This window comes from Myotis daubentonii, chromosome 8 (genome assembly GCF_963259705.1).
Source record: "Myotis daubentonii chromosome 8, mMyoDau2.1, whole genome shotgun sequence".
In the NCBI taxonomy this organism is placed as follows: domain Eukaryota; kingdom Metazoa; phylum Chordata; class Mammalia; order Chiroptera; family Vespertilionidae; genus Myotis; species Myotis daubentonii.
The window spans coordinates 83540836-83556760 of record NC_081847.1 but is presented as its reverse complement, the minus strand read 5'-3'; the positions used below and the strand labels follow the sequence as shown (position 1 = coordinate 83556760).

Below are 15925 nucleotides of genomic sequence, written 5' to 3'. Positions count from 1 at the left end.
CTAGATCCATCCATGTTGCCACAAATGCCAAAAGTTCATTTTTGGAAAAATCCTCATCCAAGAATATGTTTTTTATTGATCTAGAGAGAAAGGAGGGAAAAGGAAGAGAGAAACATCAATGTGTGAGAGAGACGTTGGTCAGGTTGGCTTCCTGTATGCACCCCGACTGGGGATGGAACCTGAATCCTGGGTATGTGCCCTGACTGGGAATCGAACCTGCAACTCTTCCGTGCATGGAATGACTCTCCAACCAACTGAGCCACACTGGCCAGGGATTCATTCTTTTTTTTTTAATTTTATTGCTGAATAATATTCCATTGTATACATGAACCACATCTTCTCTATCCAGTCATCTACTGGCGGACACCCGTGTTGCTTTCATATTTCATCTATTACTAGTACGGCTGCGTTTAAAATTTGTGTTTTCGTTTTCTTGGGATAAATCTCTGGATGTGGAATTGCTGGATCATATGGCAGCTCTATTTTTAATTTTTTAAGGAATCTCCATACTGTTTAAATTGTGGCGGCACTAATTTTACAATCTCATCAACAGTGTAAGAGGGCTTCCTTTTCTCCACATCCTATTACTCCACATCCTATTATACAATATTAGAGGCCCGGTGCACGAGATTCATGCACGGGGGGGGGGGGGGCGGGCGGGGGCGGGAGGGGAGTCTCTCAGCCTGGCCTGAGCCCTCTCACAGTCCAGGACCCCTCACTCCTTACTGCCTGTCTGTTCACTGCTCCTTAGTGCTGCCACAGAGACGGGAGGGGCTCCCACCACCTCCACAGCGCTCTCCAGCCGTGAGCCCGGCTTCTGGCTGAGCAGCGTTCCCCCTGTTGGAGTGCACTGATCACCAGGGGGCAGCTCCTGCATTGAGCGTCTGCCCCCTGGTGGTCAATGCACATCATAGTGACCGGTCATTCTGGTTGTTCCACCATAATGGTTGCTTAGGCTTTTATTATATAGATTATTATTGTATTACTGTGGATTTCTCCCTTATGTCCACTAATAATTGCTGTACATATTTAGGCACTCCTACTTTGGGTGTGTATATATTTATGATATATCCTCTTCTTGGATTGAACCCTTTATAACTATGTAATATCCTTCTTTGCCTTTTTTTTTTTTTTTTTTTACTTTTAAAGCCTTTTTTTTTTGGGTCCAATATAAGCATTACTACTCTTTCTTTTCATTTCTGTTTGCATGGAATATCTTTTTCCATCCCATCACTTTCAGTCTGCATTGTCTTTTGATTTGAAGTGAGTCTCACAAGCAGCACATAGATGGGTCATGTTCCTTAATCCATTCAGCCACCCTATGTCTCTTTATTGCAGCATTTAATTCATTTACATTTAAAGTAATTATTGATTAATATGTACATATAGCCATTTTTTAATTGTTCTTATGGGTGTTCTCTTTTCCATTCTTCTCACTTTCTTTGTGGGTTGTTTTTCTTTAGTGTTTGGTTTGGGTTCCTTTCTCTTTATTCTTTGTATATCTTGTGTAGGTTCTTGGTTTGTGGTTACCATGAGGTTTATGTACATCATTATAGATAGTAGTCTATTTTTTTAAAAAATATATTTTATTGAGTTTTTACAGAGAGGAAGGGAGAGGGACAGAGAGTTAGAAACATTGATGAGAGAGAAACATCGATCATCTGCCTCCTGCACACTCCCCACTGGGGATGTGCCTGCAACCAAGGTACATGCCCTTGACCGGAATTGAACCTGGGACCCTTGAGTCTGCAGGCTGACACTCTATCCACTGAGCCAAACCGGTTAGGGCAGATAGCAGTCTATTTTAAGCTGATAGTTGTTTAATTTGAATATATTCTATAGGGACTACGTTTTTACTCCCTTCTTCATTTTTTATGTTATTAATGTCATACTTTAGATCGTTTTGTGTTGTGTATCCCATAACTACCTGTTGCAGTTTGAGTTGAGTTTGATACATTTTTCCTTTTAATCATTTAAAAATATATATATGTTTATTGATTTTAGAGAGAGGAAGGGAGAGGGATAGAGAGACAGAAGCATCCATGAGAGAGAAACATCTATCAGCTGCCTCCTGCACGCCCTCAACTGGGGATTGAGCTTGCAACCTGGGCATGTGCCCTGACCTCTTGGTTCATGGGTCAATGCTCAACCACTGAGCAACACTGGCTGGGCTCAAGATTGTTTCTTTATCTTTCACTTTTACCACTTTAACTACAATATGTCTCTTTGGGTCATCTTGTTTGGAACTCTGCTTCTGGTTAGGAAAGTTTTCCTTTCCCAGGTTAGGAAAGTTTTCAGCCATCATTTCTTTACCTAAAGTTCCTGTTCCTTTCTCTCTTGCACCTCCTTCTGGGAATCCCTATAATGTGAATGTTTGAGCACTTGATGTGATCCCAGAGATCCCCTAAACTATCCTAATTTTTAAACAATTCGTTTTTCTTTCTGCCATTCTGATTGGTTGATTTCCACTAGTCTGTTTCTACATCCCTGATCCATTCTTCTCTGTTCGCTGATCTACTGTTGATTCCTTCTAATGTGTTTTTCATTTCCTTGTGGACACAGTGAGCTTTGTTTTATGACTGCTTACCAGATCTTCCTGCACTTCGTTTGTTCATTCGTTCATTCATGGGACAAATGCATATGGAGGCTGTCTGTGTGCCAGGTGTGTTATAGGTGCTGGGACCCTTACATTGAACCTGCCCTGTGGTCCATGCCCCCAGAGAGCTCATGGCTGGGAGAAGCAGGGGGAGGGCGTTAAGTGAACACGCCCTTAAAGACATCCTCCCTGGAAATTGGGAGGATGCAGATGTTTCAGTCTGTCCACTGTGGCCTCTTTGTGCTGTGGTGGGCTGTCTCTGAGGAAGGAGGACACAGAGGCCTGCCCTTGCACATGGGACCTGAAGGAGGGCTTCTGGAACAACCTGGGATAATAACCAACACCGCCCCCCCCTCCCCCCGCTCCCGCCGCCCTGATCTGACATAAGGAAGAAATACCCATTAGAGTCACAAGCATTTGCTAAGCCCCGACTGTGTCCCAGAGGCTGCCACTTCCTGAGCACTTTCCCAAGGGCTCAGTGTGCTTTACTGGGTCACTAGTTCTCCTTATGGATGGGAGGCAGGCCTGTCCAGGCCACACGGCCAAGAGGCGGTGGTCAGGCCCAGTTCTCTCCGACGGCCTCACACGGCCAGGACAGAGGGATGAGAGTTGCAAGTGGATTGAAAATTTCTAGTATTTCAGGATTACATAGAAACCTTGCAACTTGGGTTGTAAGAAATCTTAATAAAACCCTAATTAAGTGTCTTCACAAAGTCTTAATAATGTAGAATAAGCAAGGAAGAGGAGTCTAGCGGCCCTAAAGGAAACTTTCCTTGCTGATCAGGGCAGAGAGGGGCCTCTGGGCGCCGGTTGTCTTGCTGTGACTCAGAATCCCCCACATGGGGCTGTGGAGTGGGTTTGGCGACCGCAGTGGGCTCCGAGGGTTTTTTCCTGTTTCATGAGAGAGTGCAGGGGGCAATACGACACACGGCGAGCTCTTGTTAAACAGATGCTGGTTAGTTTTGCCCGCCCCGTCTGGCACTGTGGGTCACCAGGAGGTGGTGGGCTTCCCCAGGGAACTTGGCTTGGGTCAAGCAATGCTGTAACTCACAACTCAGTGTGTGCTTTGTGGGTGGTCTGAGTGCTGGTCTGAGGGGCATCTCTGAAGGGCAGCAGATGTCCCCTGGCTGAATGGCCACTCCAGAGGCATCAGTCTTGAGGTGGAAGCAGAGAGAAAGATAAGAAGAAGCCAGTGAGAACCTCGCCTGCTCCGTAAAATGATCAGAGGTCATGAATAATGGAGAGACATGGATACCTCTGAGTCCTGGCAGCTTGGCTGATCTGGGGCCCTGCCCTCCTCAGGAAGGTCTCAGGTCTGAGGACGTCATTCATGGCCTTTGAGACCTGGGAGGCCAGGGGGAACTCCACGGGGGGGGGGGGGGGGAGGCCACCACTTGCCTTTTGGGGGTGTGGATTCTGGAAGAGTCCCCGGGCCCCCTTGCTGGGAGGCCAGGTGGGAAGCTGATGCTAAGGGTTCGATTTCACCTGATTCTCCATGAAGGGGAGAGTGGGGGCTGATGGGAGGGGCTGGGAGGAAGGAGGATGGCCTGCTTTCAGTCCCCATGAATAAATGATAAGGCCCAAGGAGAAACCCCAGGGCAGGAGCAGGAGGAGGTGGCCAGCCAGAGGGTGACAGAGAGAGGGGCCAGGGATAGGAAGGGCTCAGAGGCCAAAGAAGTGAGGGGAACGGGAGCAGCACGGTGGGCACAGGGTACACCGAGTGTGGGCTCTGGCCCCACCAGACGTGGGCACAGGCGCATAGGGAGAGAGGGTTGAGGGTCCAAGGAGGTGCAGGGAGGTGGGTGCAGTGAGCCAGCAAGTGCCAGGAAAGGGCAGCTGGCAAAATGATGCCCCAGAAGAAAAAGAGGAGGAAGAAAGACATTGACTTCATCGCACTGTACGAGGAGGAGCTGCTGAACTACGACTCGGAGGACAACGAGGATGAGCTGGAGCATGAGTACTACAAGGCCCGAGGTGAGGGCAGGCCAAGGGTGGGTGGGCAGCGCGGTGCCTGGGAGCTTGGGCCGGTGCTTTGAGGGAGGAATGAGAGGTTGCACCTGTGCTGCAACCCTTGGTGTAGATGGAGTAGGTGATACACGAGACCCCCACTGCTCGAGAGGCAAGGCGACCTGCCCTTGGTCACGGCCTTAGTGGCACAGAATGCACTGGAGCCACAGCGCCCAACTCTTCAGGTTGTACACATCCCCAGAGCCACGTTCCAGCCTGGTCTCCACGGTGTGGGCTGCTTCAGGCAGGGCCTGACCTGACCAGGCTGTGAAGGGATGTGGTGGGGAGGAGGCCTGACCTCTCGTCACATGCCCAGTGGGGACTGGGGACTCTGTCACTGTGGCCTCAGGAGACGGGGTCTCTGGCTTTTCTGGAGAGAAGCTATGGTCCAGGTGGAGAAGGCAGTGCTCCGGGCCCAGGGCCTTATCCTTTTAGTCTCCTGGGGGGCATGGGAGCCGCTTTGAAATGCTCCACCTTCTTGCCAGGTAAACCAGAGAAGGCACCTCAGTGTATCGCCCGACTGAGACAGGGCCTATGAAGGGAAGAGAATGACTCAGCAGAATCTGAGACCCAAAGGGACCCAAGAGGCCATCCTGCACAAGCCTCCAGCCCCGGGCCTCTCCTCTCCTACAACCAGACAGGGGTTGCCCAGAGACATGTTGGGATACAATCTCCCAAGGCAGCCTCCTTGGAAAGTGGTGAATGAGCTGATGCAGTGATGATGAGGCGGTGATTGCTGCTGCTGCTGACAACAATGGAGATGATGATGGTGGTGATGATTGTGATGATGATAAGTCCAACTCCTTATGGAATGCACTTCTTTCACCCAACTGTGGAAGAGTGTCTGCAAGATAAGGTCCCAGAAATGGAAATGCTGAGTCAAGGAAAATGACCATTGAAAACTTTATTTTGATTTAATCCTTAACATAACTTTTTAAGGGAGAAATTATCATCCCTATTTTAGAGATGAGGAAGTTGAGGCTAAGAAATTTGGTTGAAACCACATAGCCAGTAATAGAATTGGGATTTAAATACTGGCCCATTTAGTTTCATAGTTCATATCCATTTCATTGATTGCTTTCTCATTCATCCACCCAGGCAATTACTTATTGAGCATCTCCCACTTACCAGGCCGTGTGCTAAGAGCAACTGACTCTGACAGTTCTTTGTGTGGATGAGGGGACTTTAAAAGTTGGGGTCGTCCCTCTGGGGTCAAACAGAATTTTGTGTTTTCCACAATATATTTGTCTTCCACAAGACAGTTCTTCAGCTATCTAAATTGTTAATGTTTTGGTTAAAATTTTTAAAATTGAGAAATAATATATATTTCAGCACAAAACTCACAAAGGTACAACGTGACACATTTTTACATCTGTGCAGCTTGTGTAACCAACATTCAGAACAGGACACAGAGCACAGCCAACCTCCAGAAAGCTCCTTCACTCTCCTTCCCAGCGGTAACAGCTTTCCTGATTCTATCACCACAGATTAGTGTTTTCTGTTCTTGAACTTCATATAAATGGGATTGTGCAGTATACTGTTTTGGTGTCTAGTTTCTCTTTCACTCAATATTATATCTGAGAGATTCATCCATGTTGTGACATGTTATATAGTTTGTGTTTTTTGTGGTTGTTGTGTACTATCACATTTTATAAATGCATCACCATTGATTTAACCTTTCTACTGTTGATGGATTCTTGGGTTATTTCCAGTTTTTATCTATTATGAACAAAGTTGCTACAGATCTTGTACATGTCTTTTGATGGACACATGCACTAATTTATCTTAGAATTATAATTAGAAGTAGAACTAGTGGGTCATCAGGTGGACACCAGGGCTTGTAACAATTTACACTCTCACTAGTAATGTCTGAGAGTGCAATGGCTCCACATTCTTGCCAATACTTAGCATTGTCAGCCTTTTTTATTGTAGCCATTCTGGTACAGAGTAGTATCCTGAGGTTAATGACAATGCCCAGAAGGTCATGGGAGGTGAGGGCGGCACAGAGGGCAAAGAGGAAGGTGAGAGCTAGGTATAGGCCCTGAAGGTCGTGTCTAGGAAGGCATCCATGTGCTGGGCTGGAAAGAGCACAGGCTGGGCATCAGGAGGCCTTGCACTGGACTCTGGTACTGACGCTGTATAGTGTGTGACCTGGACTTGCCCCCGGCCTTTCCTGTCAAATGAGTGTGCGGCATTAAGCGGGAGGTTTTGGTCTCACACTAGGACTTGCTGTGGGTCTGATTGTGGCTCAGGAGGTTGCAGGCTGTAGCAGGAGTTCCCAGAGTCCTTTGTGGCTGGGCATCCCCTGCAGGGCTGGCAGGCTCGGTGGCTTCTCCAAGCCCACATAAGATTTATGGTGTTTTTCTGAGCCTGCCATCTGTCTTCTCCTTTCCTCCTCCAGTGTATGAGGTGGTCACAGCCACGGGGGATGTTCGTGGTGCAGGGACAGACGCCAATGTCTTCATCACCATTTTCGGAGAGAATGGGCTCTCTCCCAAGCTCCATCTCACCAGCAAGTGAGTACCAACTCAACCTGGGTCCTGGGCCGGTTGGAACCCGGGGGAGAAGACGTGTGTCCACAGGCATAGTAAGGGGTAGGGGCCTCTGCTAACCACAGCCAGGTCTCTCCCAGCGATTTCCTGTCAACCTTCCGCAGCTCCTCTCCTGATTTTTATGTGCAGAATATGCCCATTTTGAATCTCAGAATTCCCATGAATCCATGTGAGCTGTTCCTTGATGCGGGAGAATAACACTTGGGGTCAAGTCGCCTGGGTCTAGGGCCAGCTTTACCACTTAGTTGCCATGTAACTTTGGCCAAATCTTGTGCGTCTGAAGACTTGGCTTCCTCATACAACATCTGGAATTAATAATCCCCTTTTTACAAAACTCATAGGACCTTTGGGAAGAGGAGACAAGATCATGCATATGAGAGAGCCATGAGCTTCAATGCTATGCACCCAGGGACCCACAGCATATTAAACCTGCCTGCATTACTCGTGTGTGTGTTTGTGCAGATGTGCTTCTGTATGTGTATGTGTGTGTGTGTGTGTGTGTGTGTGTGTGCGCGCGCGCGTGCACGTGCGCGCACTCACGCCAGTGTCTCCCATTTTATTGTAACCCATTGGGAGCAGGGGCTGCTCTCTCTTCTCTTCAATCCTTTCCCCCACCACACACGTGCACATACAGACATACGCAGTAACACTTAGCAGAATCACTGAATTCCAGAGATGTCGAGGGGCCTTGCGGATGGTCTGGGCAGCTGGCATTCAATCTGTGCTGAATGGCACAGGGGACTGACCATCTGGTCCTGAGCCCACCCCATCCTTCCTTCCGCCGGAGCAGCTCAGCTTATGGTTGTTTTACTGAGAGTCTGAGTCAGATTCTATTTGCGCCAAGAGCTCCACAGCCAAGAGGAATTTTAAAACCACCAAATCTAACTCAACCATTCATGGGGAAACTGAGGCCTAGAGAGGAGCAGGGAGCAGCGCTAAGTCATGGAGCTTGTTGGTGGTAAAGCTGGTCCTCCAGCCCAGGTCTTGATGTCGACATTTTCCTTGAGCACACGGCCTGGTGGCCCTAGCAGGAATGGGGGAGGCCTCCTGGGCTCCAGGTTTGACCTCTGGGGTTAATGGCTTGGCACCCCCAGGGGTGGCAGGGGAAGCTGTGGAGGGGTTGGGTCCACAGTCCAGGACATCCCCGCGTCTGGGCTTAGCAGACTGACGAGGCCCGTGTCACATGCTTGCCCTGAATGTGGGCTGTGGTGTGAAGGTGCAGCGTCGAGGCTGGCATAACATCTACTTTGTTTCTGCAGAACAGGGTACCCGCCTCCTTGCACTGCTTACCCTGCAGAGTGACTCGCTTGTGGAGCCTTTCCCTCCAGTGTCGTGGGCACGGTAAAGAGAAGACATGAAATGCCCATCCTCTTTGCCATGTGACCTCCCAGAGGCCAGTCCTCTAGGGAGAAGCGACTAGACCTTGGGGATTTTGGCCGACTTGGTTTTAGAGTTCCCAGCCTGTCTTTTTAAATGAAAAGAACCATTTTCTTCCTTTGTGGTGGCTCCTCACTGTCTTTCCTGCTTTCGTGCATCCAGCATCCTCAGACTCTCCCCCCTCACCTTTTTCATTTGTCAAAATATCCTCTCGGGAATGGCCCCCAGGTCACCTTCCATAACCCGGTGTGAAGCTTGGTCCCTGGGCATCTGAGTGGGGAAGGGCAGCCTGCGTCCTGGGAAAGGGGTCTAGAGCAGGAATGAGCCGGCGGGGCCAGGAGTCTCCAGGCTCTGGTGACACCTCATGGAGGCACCAGCCTCTACGACTCGATAGGAATCAACAACCCACCCCACCCCCATCACCCCGCAGTCTGCTGACAGGGTCCCTCCGTGTCTGCATCGTGCTCCAGGGAGGGAAGCAGGAGCACAGGTCTGGCCAGGACTCCAGTCTGGCTGGTCCCGAGGGCTCTGCTGGGCCCATGGGGAGTGGAGGCTTCAGGGCTGTGGGCACGTTTTACACTATCAGCTGTGTGCCCTGGAGAGGCGGGACGTGATGTGGAGAGAGATGCCTCCCATGTCTATCCCAGTTCTTTGCAAATAGTCAGAGCTCAGTGAATGATGTGGGATCAGCAGGGCTAGAGCGGGACTTTACAGGGGAGGATACGCCCTCTGGGCCTCACATGGCGGAAAGGACTCAGATGAGAGAGGGATGGAGAGAAGGTACTTTAGAAGGGGACTACCTTGCAAAGGTATAGTGGCTTCAGGGGCACCGCAGGCCTGTGGGAGCTGGGAGGGAACCTACTGGCTATGTGAGGGCAGAGAGGAGGCAGGTCAGAAAGGCAGGGAGGACCAGACTGCAAAGGTCTTGCTTGAAAGCTGATCAGTGGAGGTTCAACTTACTCTGTGTCCGAGACAGATTAATCTGACCCCGGTGAGCAGGTACACGGGGAAGGAGAAGACCGGAGGCTGGCCGCTGCAGGACCCGAGACAGTCTCCCAAGAGAATTGTATAGACACAGTCCTCACCGGGACCCTTTCCATTTGGGCCTAGGAGGGAGCATGGCTTTCCGGGGAATCCCAGGTCCAGGTCCCCATGCAACCCAGCTGCAGAGGCTGCGGGGTCACCGTGCTCCGTGAGGCGTAGATGCAGTTAGCTCAGCCCACCCTCACCCCCACCCGTCCCTGCGGCCTGCTCAGAATACCCACCGGTCCCCAAATCTCTCATCTCACTATCTGGGCTGTCCCCTCCTTACTGCGCAGTGCCATCCCCAAACAAAGCCGTGTGTCAGCTGGAACCGGGCTCTCTCTCTCTCTCTCTCTCTCTCTCTCTCTCTCTCTCTCGGCAATTTGCAGTGTACCAGATTTCAGATTTCAGTGATAGTGGGGACACCAGAGAGAGTTCACACCGCAGCGAGGTGAATATCTTAAAACGGAATAGCAGGCCCCTTAGTCTTGAAAGTAAGTCACCACCTTTCCTGGGATTCCTCCCTGACCCCTTTCTCCACAGCTCCAGCCACGTGTCTCACTCTGTCTTTCTTGGTCGCTTCTCCTATGTCCTTCTCTCTCTCCCCTCAATTCCTGCTCTCTCTGTGCTTCTTGTCCGAGGCCCCAAGATTTTTCCCCTTCCAACTCCCAAATGGCTTATCAAGATTTTCCCCCCTCAACACAAAACAATTCCTATTGCAAGAAGAACTTTGGTGCCTGTTGGTGGCAAAGGCTGTGACATGTTCATTTCGATTCCCCCATGAGCTCACCTCCACCCCGACCCCCACACTGGTTAAGAGCCAACAGCCATGGCCTGGGGGTTCCCTTCACCATCACCCAGGACCACCCCAACACTGGGTCACGTGTTCAGAGTATGGCAAAAGGATGGGATCTCATGTATCTTCTGGAACACGGTTCTCCTGTTGAGAATTCACCCTTTGAGAGTGTCCGAGAATGCCTGGCATTTCAGCCCGCTGGCCCTGCCTGGTTGGCGGCTAAAATGCCTTGTGGGCCTGTAAAGGCTCCCCTGGGTGGGGGCCCTGGGCAGGGGTGTGTGCTCTGCATTAGCCTTCATTTGCAGGTCGACCAGGAGCCACAGAGAAGCCGCAGTCTCCAGCAGAAGGCATGACGAAGTCTGTTTCCTGTTTCCTTTGACCAGGGAACCCTGTCCTTTGCTGTTCCCACCCCACCCTAATCGGTTTTCTGAAACCCACAGGCACTAGCATTCTGACTCACCAGAAGTGAAGATCCTGGAATCTGACCCCCGGTGGGTTGAGATTGGGCCTCATTAGGGATTATCCAGGCCCCTTCCTGAGAGAGGGGAGTCTGTGTGGCCCTGCCCGAGTCCTTTCCTCCCCCTCCTCGAAGGAGAGAGAGTCAGCAATGCAGAAGGCCTTCCTCTTGTTTGCCAAGATGATGTTGGTCTCCATCTCATAGACACCGTGGACCATTGCTTTGTTCCCATGGTCCCCCTGGACGGCTGCAGCGTGGTCCCGAGAGGCCCATCCTCGATCTCTCTGCTCTGGTCTCCCTTCTTCCATCTTGTTTTCTAAAATTTGTTTGCCGAGTGATTAGAAAGCACCATGGCCAAGCATTTAACGTGCTGGGATGTGAATCCACACTCCCCGGGGTCAGTGTACGGTGCCTTTCTGAAGGCGCGGAGCCCCCCTTATGGAGTGCAGCTGTGAGAGCCCCTCTTCCGGAACGCTTGTTGGAGGCACCCCAGAAAGCTGGCTGCTTTCCTTCCAAACCCACACCTCCTCTTTCCCTTTCCAAGTCAGCCTTGTCTTCCCCTAAACATTGGCCTTGGCCGTTTCCCAAATCCATGCACTCTGAGCGCGGGAAGCCAGTACCCCTCGTGCCCATTCCAAAGATTTCGCCACAGGCAGCTGCGGGCCAGGAAGAGGGGGCTGCTGAGACTGGGGCTGTGCTTTCCTCATAATTGCAATCCCAAGACATGCTCCCTTCAGAAAACTAAAAAATATATACAGACCAGGATAAGTAATAAATAAATAACCAACACTTCATAATAGTCTTTCCATCTAGACATGTTTCTGTAGGAATCTCCCAGTCTTCATTGTTTTTAAATGAAATTGGTGTCCTGTGTATTGTTGTTCTGTTTGTACATTGGATTTTAACCTGCCTCCTTTTTTAAAGCCTCTATCATAAACTTGTCTCTGTTTCATGAAATCTTCTTTTATAACAGACTTTTCAGTGGCTGCATAATATTCCATCCTATTGCTCCCCAGGATGACTGTTTCGTAGGGTATTTATTTGAGGTAAAGACTCTTGTCTATTTATTCTAAAAATCCCCTTTTTTGGGGGGGGGCATCTCATATGTAGAAATAGAAAGTGCCTCTTATTCGTTTCTTTGTTTCTATTCACATTATTCTGATGCATAGGGTTGATGTTCACGTGTTTTCCAAGTCATTTAACCACCACTTTGACTCTGAAACAAAGCACAGGTGCGCTGTTATTTACCCTTGGATGTGAGAACCTGACAGGGATATTCAGCGGGCCTGGGAGTGGGCCCTTGCTCTCCAGCGAAACCGAGAAGGGTCGGCCACTCTTGCCCCCTCCCCTCTGTGCCCAGAGGCACCTCTGACAGTTGGCCTCAGTGTCCATGGTCACCTGGTTTCATGAGTTCTGCACTGCTTTATGGGGGCTGCAGGCCTGGGTCTCGTGCTGTGCACACCACCAGAAGGAGACTTCACCCGGGGCAGAGTGCTTGCCAAAGCGGGTCTATTTTCAGAGTCACAGCTTCTGAGTCTGTAGGACCTTAAAAGCCTTTTGTTACTGAAAGAGCTGGAGGCTTGTTGCCTTGGGGAAAAGACCCTTGACATTGCTCTTCATTTGGAAACATATTGATGGCAATAAACAGGCATATGTGTCTGGGCCTTTCTTTTCCCACGGGCTGTGCTGATGCAAGATCCCTGGCTAGGAGCTCTGTGGGAGGTCTACAGCTCTCAGCCCCACAGAGGCATCACCGTGGGGCAGGACGAGCTGCGAGCAGGCCGGGCTGGAACGGCAGGGGTCCTGGCCCACAGAGAAGACAGAGCAGGTATCCACGTGCGATTCAGGCTTTCGCTCCTGGAGGACTCCATGGTGCGGCTGCTCCAGCCCTCCAGTGTCTAAGCTGATGGGATCTAGGATGCTCCCGGGCTGGACTCACCTGGCACCTCACTGTGGAATATCTCAGGTGTACCTGCTTCTGATCGCACCATCTGCAGGATGCCAGATATGCCTTTTCTCACCGCCCCACTTCCCTGGTTGCTGATTTGGGTTGTGTTTCCTTTCTTGTTGGAATGGCAGGACCATGGACTCACACCCAAGGTCTGCATCCACTTGGGGCTGCCATTGCAACTCTACCCAGCAAGGGCAAGGCAAGAAAGGAGAGGCTTGGAGGCCTGCAGACCCGAGAGTACCATGGCATCCATCATGCCTTCCTTCCTCCCCCACTGTCCCAACCCAGAGCAACTGGAGGGCGTTGGATCATGGCTTTGGAGAGCCAGGTCCTGGTCCCAACTCTGCAATCAACTAGCAGTTTACTTGAGTGTAACATGGGGCTAATATTGCCCGCTGTGCTTGCCTTAGTGGTACATGACAAGGATCCTGAGAACCTGGGTGTGAAAGCAAGGAATGAATACTCACCGGCCTTGCCCCTGCCTCTCCAAAGCACATCAGAAAGGGATCCCAGAATGGGCTCGGTTGCTTGTAGCACATCCAGGAGTGGGATGGTGGAGGAGGAAGGGGATGCCAGCCCTCGGCTTTCCTCCCGGGCCTGTGAGCCACACCTGATCTAAGCTATGTGCATGTTCATTGCAGGAGCAAATCTGCCTTTGAGAAAGCCAACATCGATGTCTTCCGGGTGAGAACCAACAATGTGGGCCTCATCTACAAAATCAGGTGAGAGTCGGCCCCTAGCCAGGCTGGGATGACATGGAGGCAGGTAGATTAGGAACTCACTTCACTATTGACACTTTCTGGGTGTTATTACTCTCCTGGTGTCATTTGAGGGGAGACAAAAGGCCTGATTCTTTTCCTTCTATCCCAAGTCACAGTTTTCTAAACTTTCCTATTAGAGATTCAATTCTCTGGGTTAAGACAAGTTAAGGCAATTTTTCACAAACTTGGGAAATGTGCTCTGAGAGACACCAGCACAGTGGTTAGAGGCAGACCGAGGCAGTCTAGACTTATTAACATCATTAATAAGCATCTTGCAAGTTATCCCCATTTGGTAGATGAGGAAACGGGTTCCAGAGGTAAAGCGCCAACAACGATTGAGCCTTTCCTTGGAGTAAACAATTGGGTAGTCCAGCGTGAAACGGGAGTCATCGCTGTGCTGCCATGACTGTGTGGGTGTGTGCTTCTGCCCAGGATTGAGCATGACAACACAGGCTTGAACTCCAGCTGGTACCTAGACCGTGTGATTCTGACCGACACAAAGCGGCCTCACCTCCGTTACTACTTCAACTGCAACAGCTGGCTGAGCAAGGTGGAAGGTGACCGCCAGTGGTGCCGTGACCTGTTGGCTAGCTTCAACCCCATGGACATACCCACAGGTCAGTGCCAGGCTGGTTCTCCCACCGTCCCTCCCTGCTGGGGCTGGGCTCACCCAGGCCTCTGTCTTGCATCTGGGCAGTCCCATCTCGCCTTGCCACCCTCCAGGGTCTTCCTGTTGTCTAGGGCCTGGGTGAAGCCCCATCTCTTCCTTGTGGCCTTCCCAAGAGCAAGCTTATATGGGAAGTGGGGAAATGTCAGAGGACCTAGAGACATGAAAGAGGGGTGGACGGGAGCAGCCCTGAACACATCCTGTGTTTCAAAAACTCCTGTTAACGGGTATTTACCAAGAGTCCCTCTGACTTCAAGGTCAGCATTCCCTGCTTTCCTATTCCATTACCTCCCTTCTGATGTCAAGGAAGGCGCGTTACAGTCAGGGCATGGTGGATGGGAATCAGAACTGGCTGCTTCCAGCGTTCCATCATGCTGCCCCCGGCTCCTGATTTTCATGAGTGAAACAGCTTATTTCAAGTGCATGTCTGGCCAAAGGCCTTACATTCAGTCATATTAGCTCAACAGGACTCGGGAACAAAGCATGTAAAAACACACACTGTAGTCCATGTCCCATTTTATCTCATCTTTGTTCCTTAAAGCTCTGACCTCCTCACCTCGCCCCATTATTGAACATACTTTTCCAAAAAGGACTAGCACATGTGGGTATATTCATCATAACATCCTGGTCACATAGAGTCATGGGCCACCGGAGGGAAAGGCATGTGGCAGCCAGAAGTGACACTCCTGTGGTCACAACAGAAGGCTGACACACCCCTTAGATTCTGCCTTCCAGCTTCTACTCTTGGTCTCCAAGTTCCACCCTCTCTTGCAACCCAGCTGGGCAGAAACAGACATAGCCTCTGTCCCAATGGGCTTCAGCTCTCAGTTTCTCTGTCTACCTCTGATCTCCCATCTCCCAGCTGACTTTGAACACTTGACTTGCTCCCCTGATCCCTATCATAACAACTTGCAAATTTATTCTTTTTTTCCTTAAAAAAAGATATGTTATTGATCTTTTATTATAAAAACCAAATTTGATCATACAGAAGAATTAGAAAATAGAGGCACCCTTGTTGAAAGTCATTTGACTATACATACATGAGGGTTGGTTTCCGGGCTCTCTGTTTTGTTCCATTGGTCTAACTGTCTGCCCATATGCCAGTCCCATGCTGTTTGATTATTGTAGCTTTATAGGAAGTTTCAAAATTAAGATGTGTGAGACCTTCAACTTTCATCTTCTTTTTAAAGATTGTTTTGTCTTCAGGGTTCCTTGATGTCTTGCTTCTTTTAATGCATCCTAAATTTTCAGTAACTCTTTGTAACAGTGGCAATATACCATATTGACTTTGCAATCAAAGGGCTCTTATTTACCCAGAAGAAAAGAGGAATATGGTGCCTGCACCCCAAGTCCTAAGTTCTTGCCAAAGACTTCAGGCTGCTGGAGAAAAAATCCTGGATTCTCCTGACTTATCCCCAATGAGTCAGCAGGAGTGGGTGTCCCAGTCTTGGCTGGCTGGCTTCCTCCCCACATTTCAATGGACTGGTACAGGCATCACACTTCCTGACTAAGAATCTCAGACATGTGTGCACACTCACAGGGAGTTGGCAGCCATCCCTGTGCTTGTCTCCCTCTTAGTGTGGGCATCAGGGGTCCTGGCACTTCATGGAGCCTGGGGAAGGTTGGTAGGCACTTTTTCAGCATAACCACATTAGCATAACCACATTGGTTATTCCTGGGGACACAGTCTTGGCTATCAAATTGCTCCAGACGTTTAGTGAAATTTCCTTCCTGCCAT

General features: G+C 50.0%; 1 protein-coding gene across 1 annotated transcript in view; it reads left to right on the top strand.

Moving 5' to 3' along the window:
* The first annotated feature begins 4409 nt into the window (after nucleotides 1-4409).
* The window catches only part of LOXHD1 (lipoxygenase homology PLAT domains 1), a 102134-nt gene continuing 90618 nt past the window's right edge, over nucleotides 4410-15925 (top strand). Inside the window, exons 1-4 of the mRNA XM_059707222.1 lie at nucleotides 4410-4570; nucleotides 7005-7119; nucleotides 13401-13481; nucleotides 13953-14137. Coding sequence (XP_059563205.1) covers nucleotides 4441-4570; nucleotides 7005-7119; nucleotides 13401-13481; nucleotides 13953-14137 — 511 coding nt within the window. The 5' untranslated portion in view covers nucleotides 4410-4440. The remainder of the gene's footprint in view (nucleotides 4571-7004; nucleotides 7120-13400; nucleotides 13482-13952; nucleotides 14138-15925) is intronic.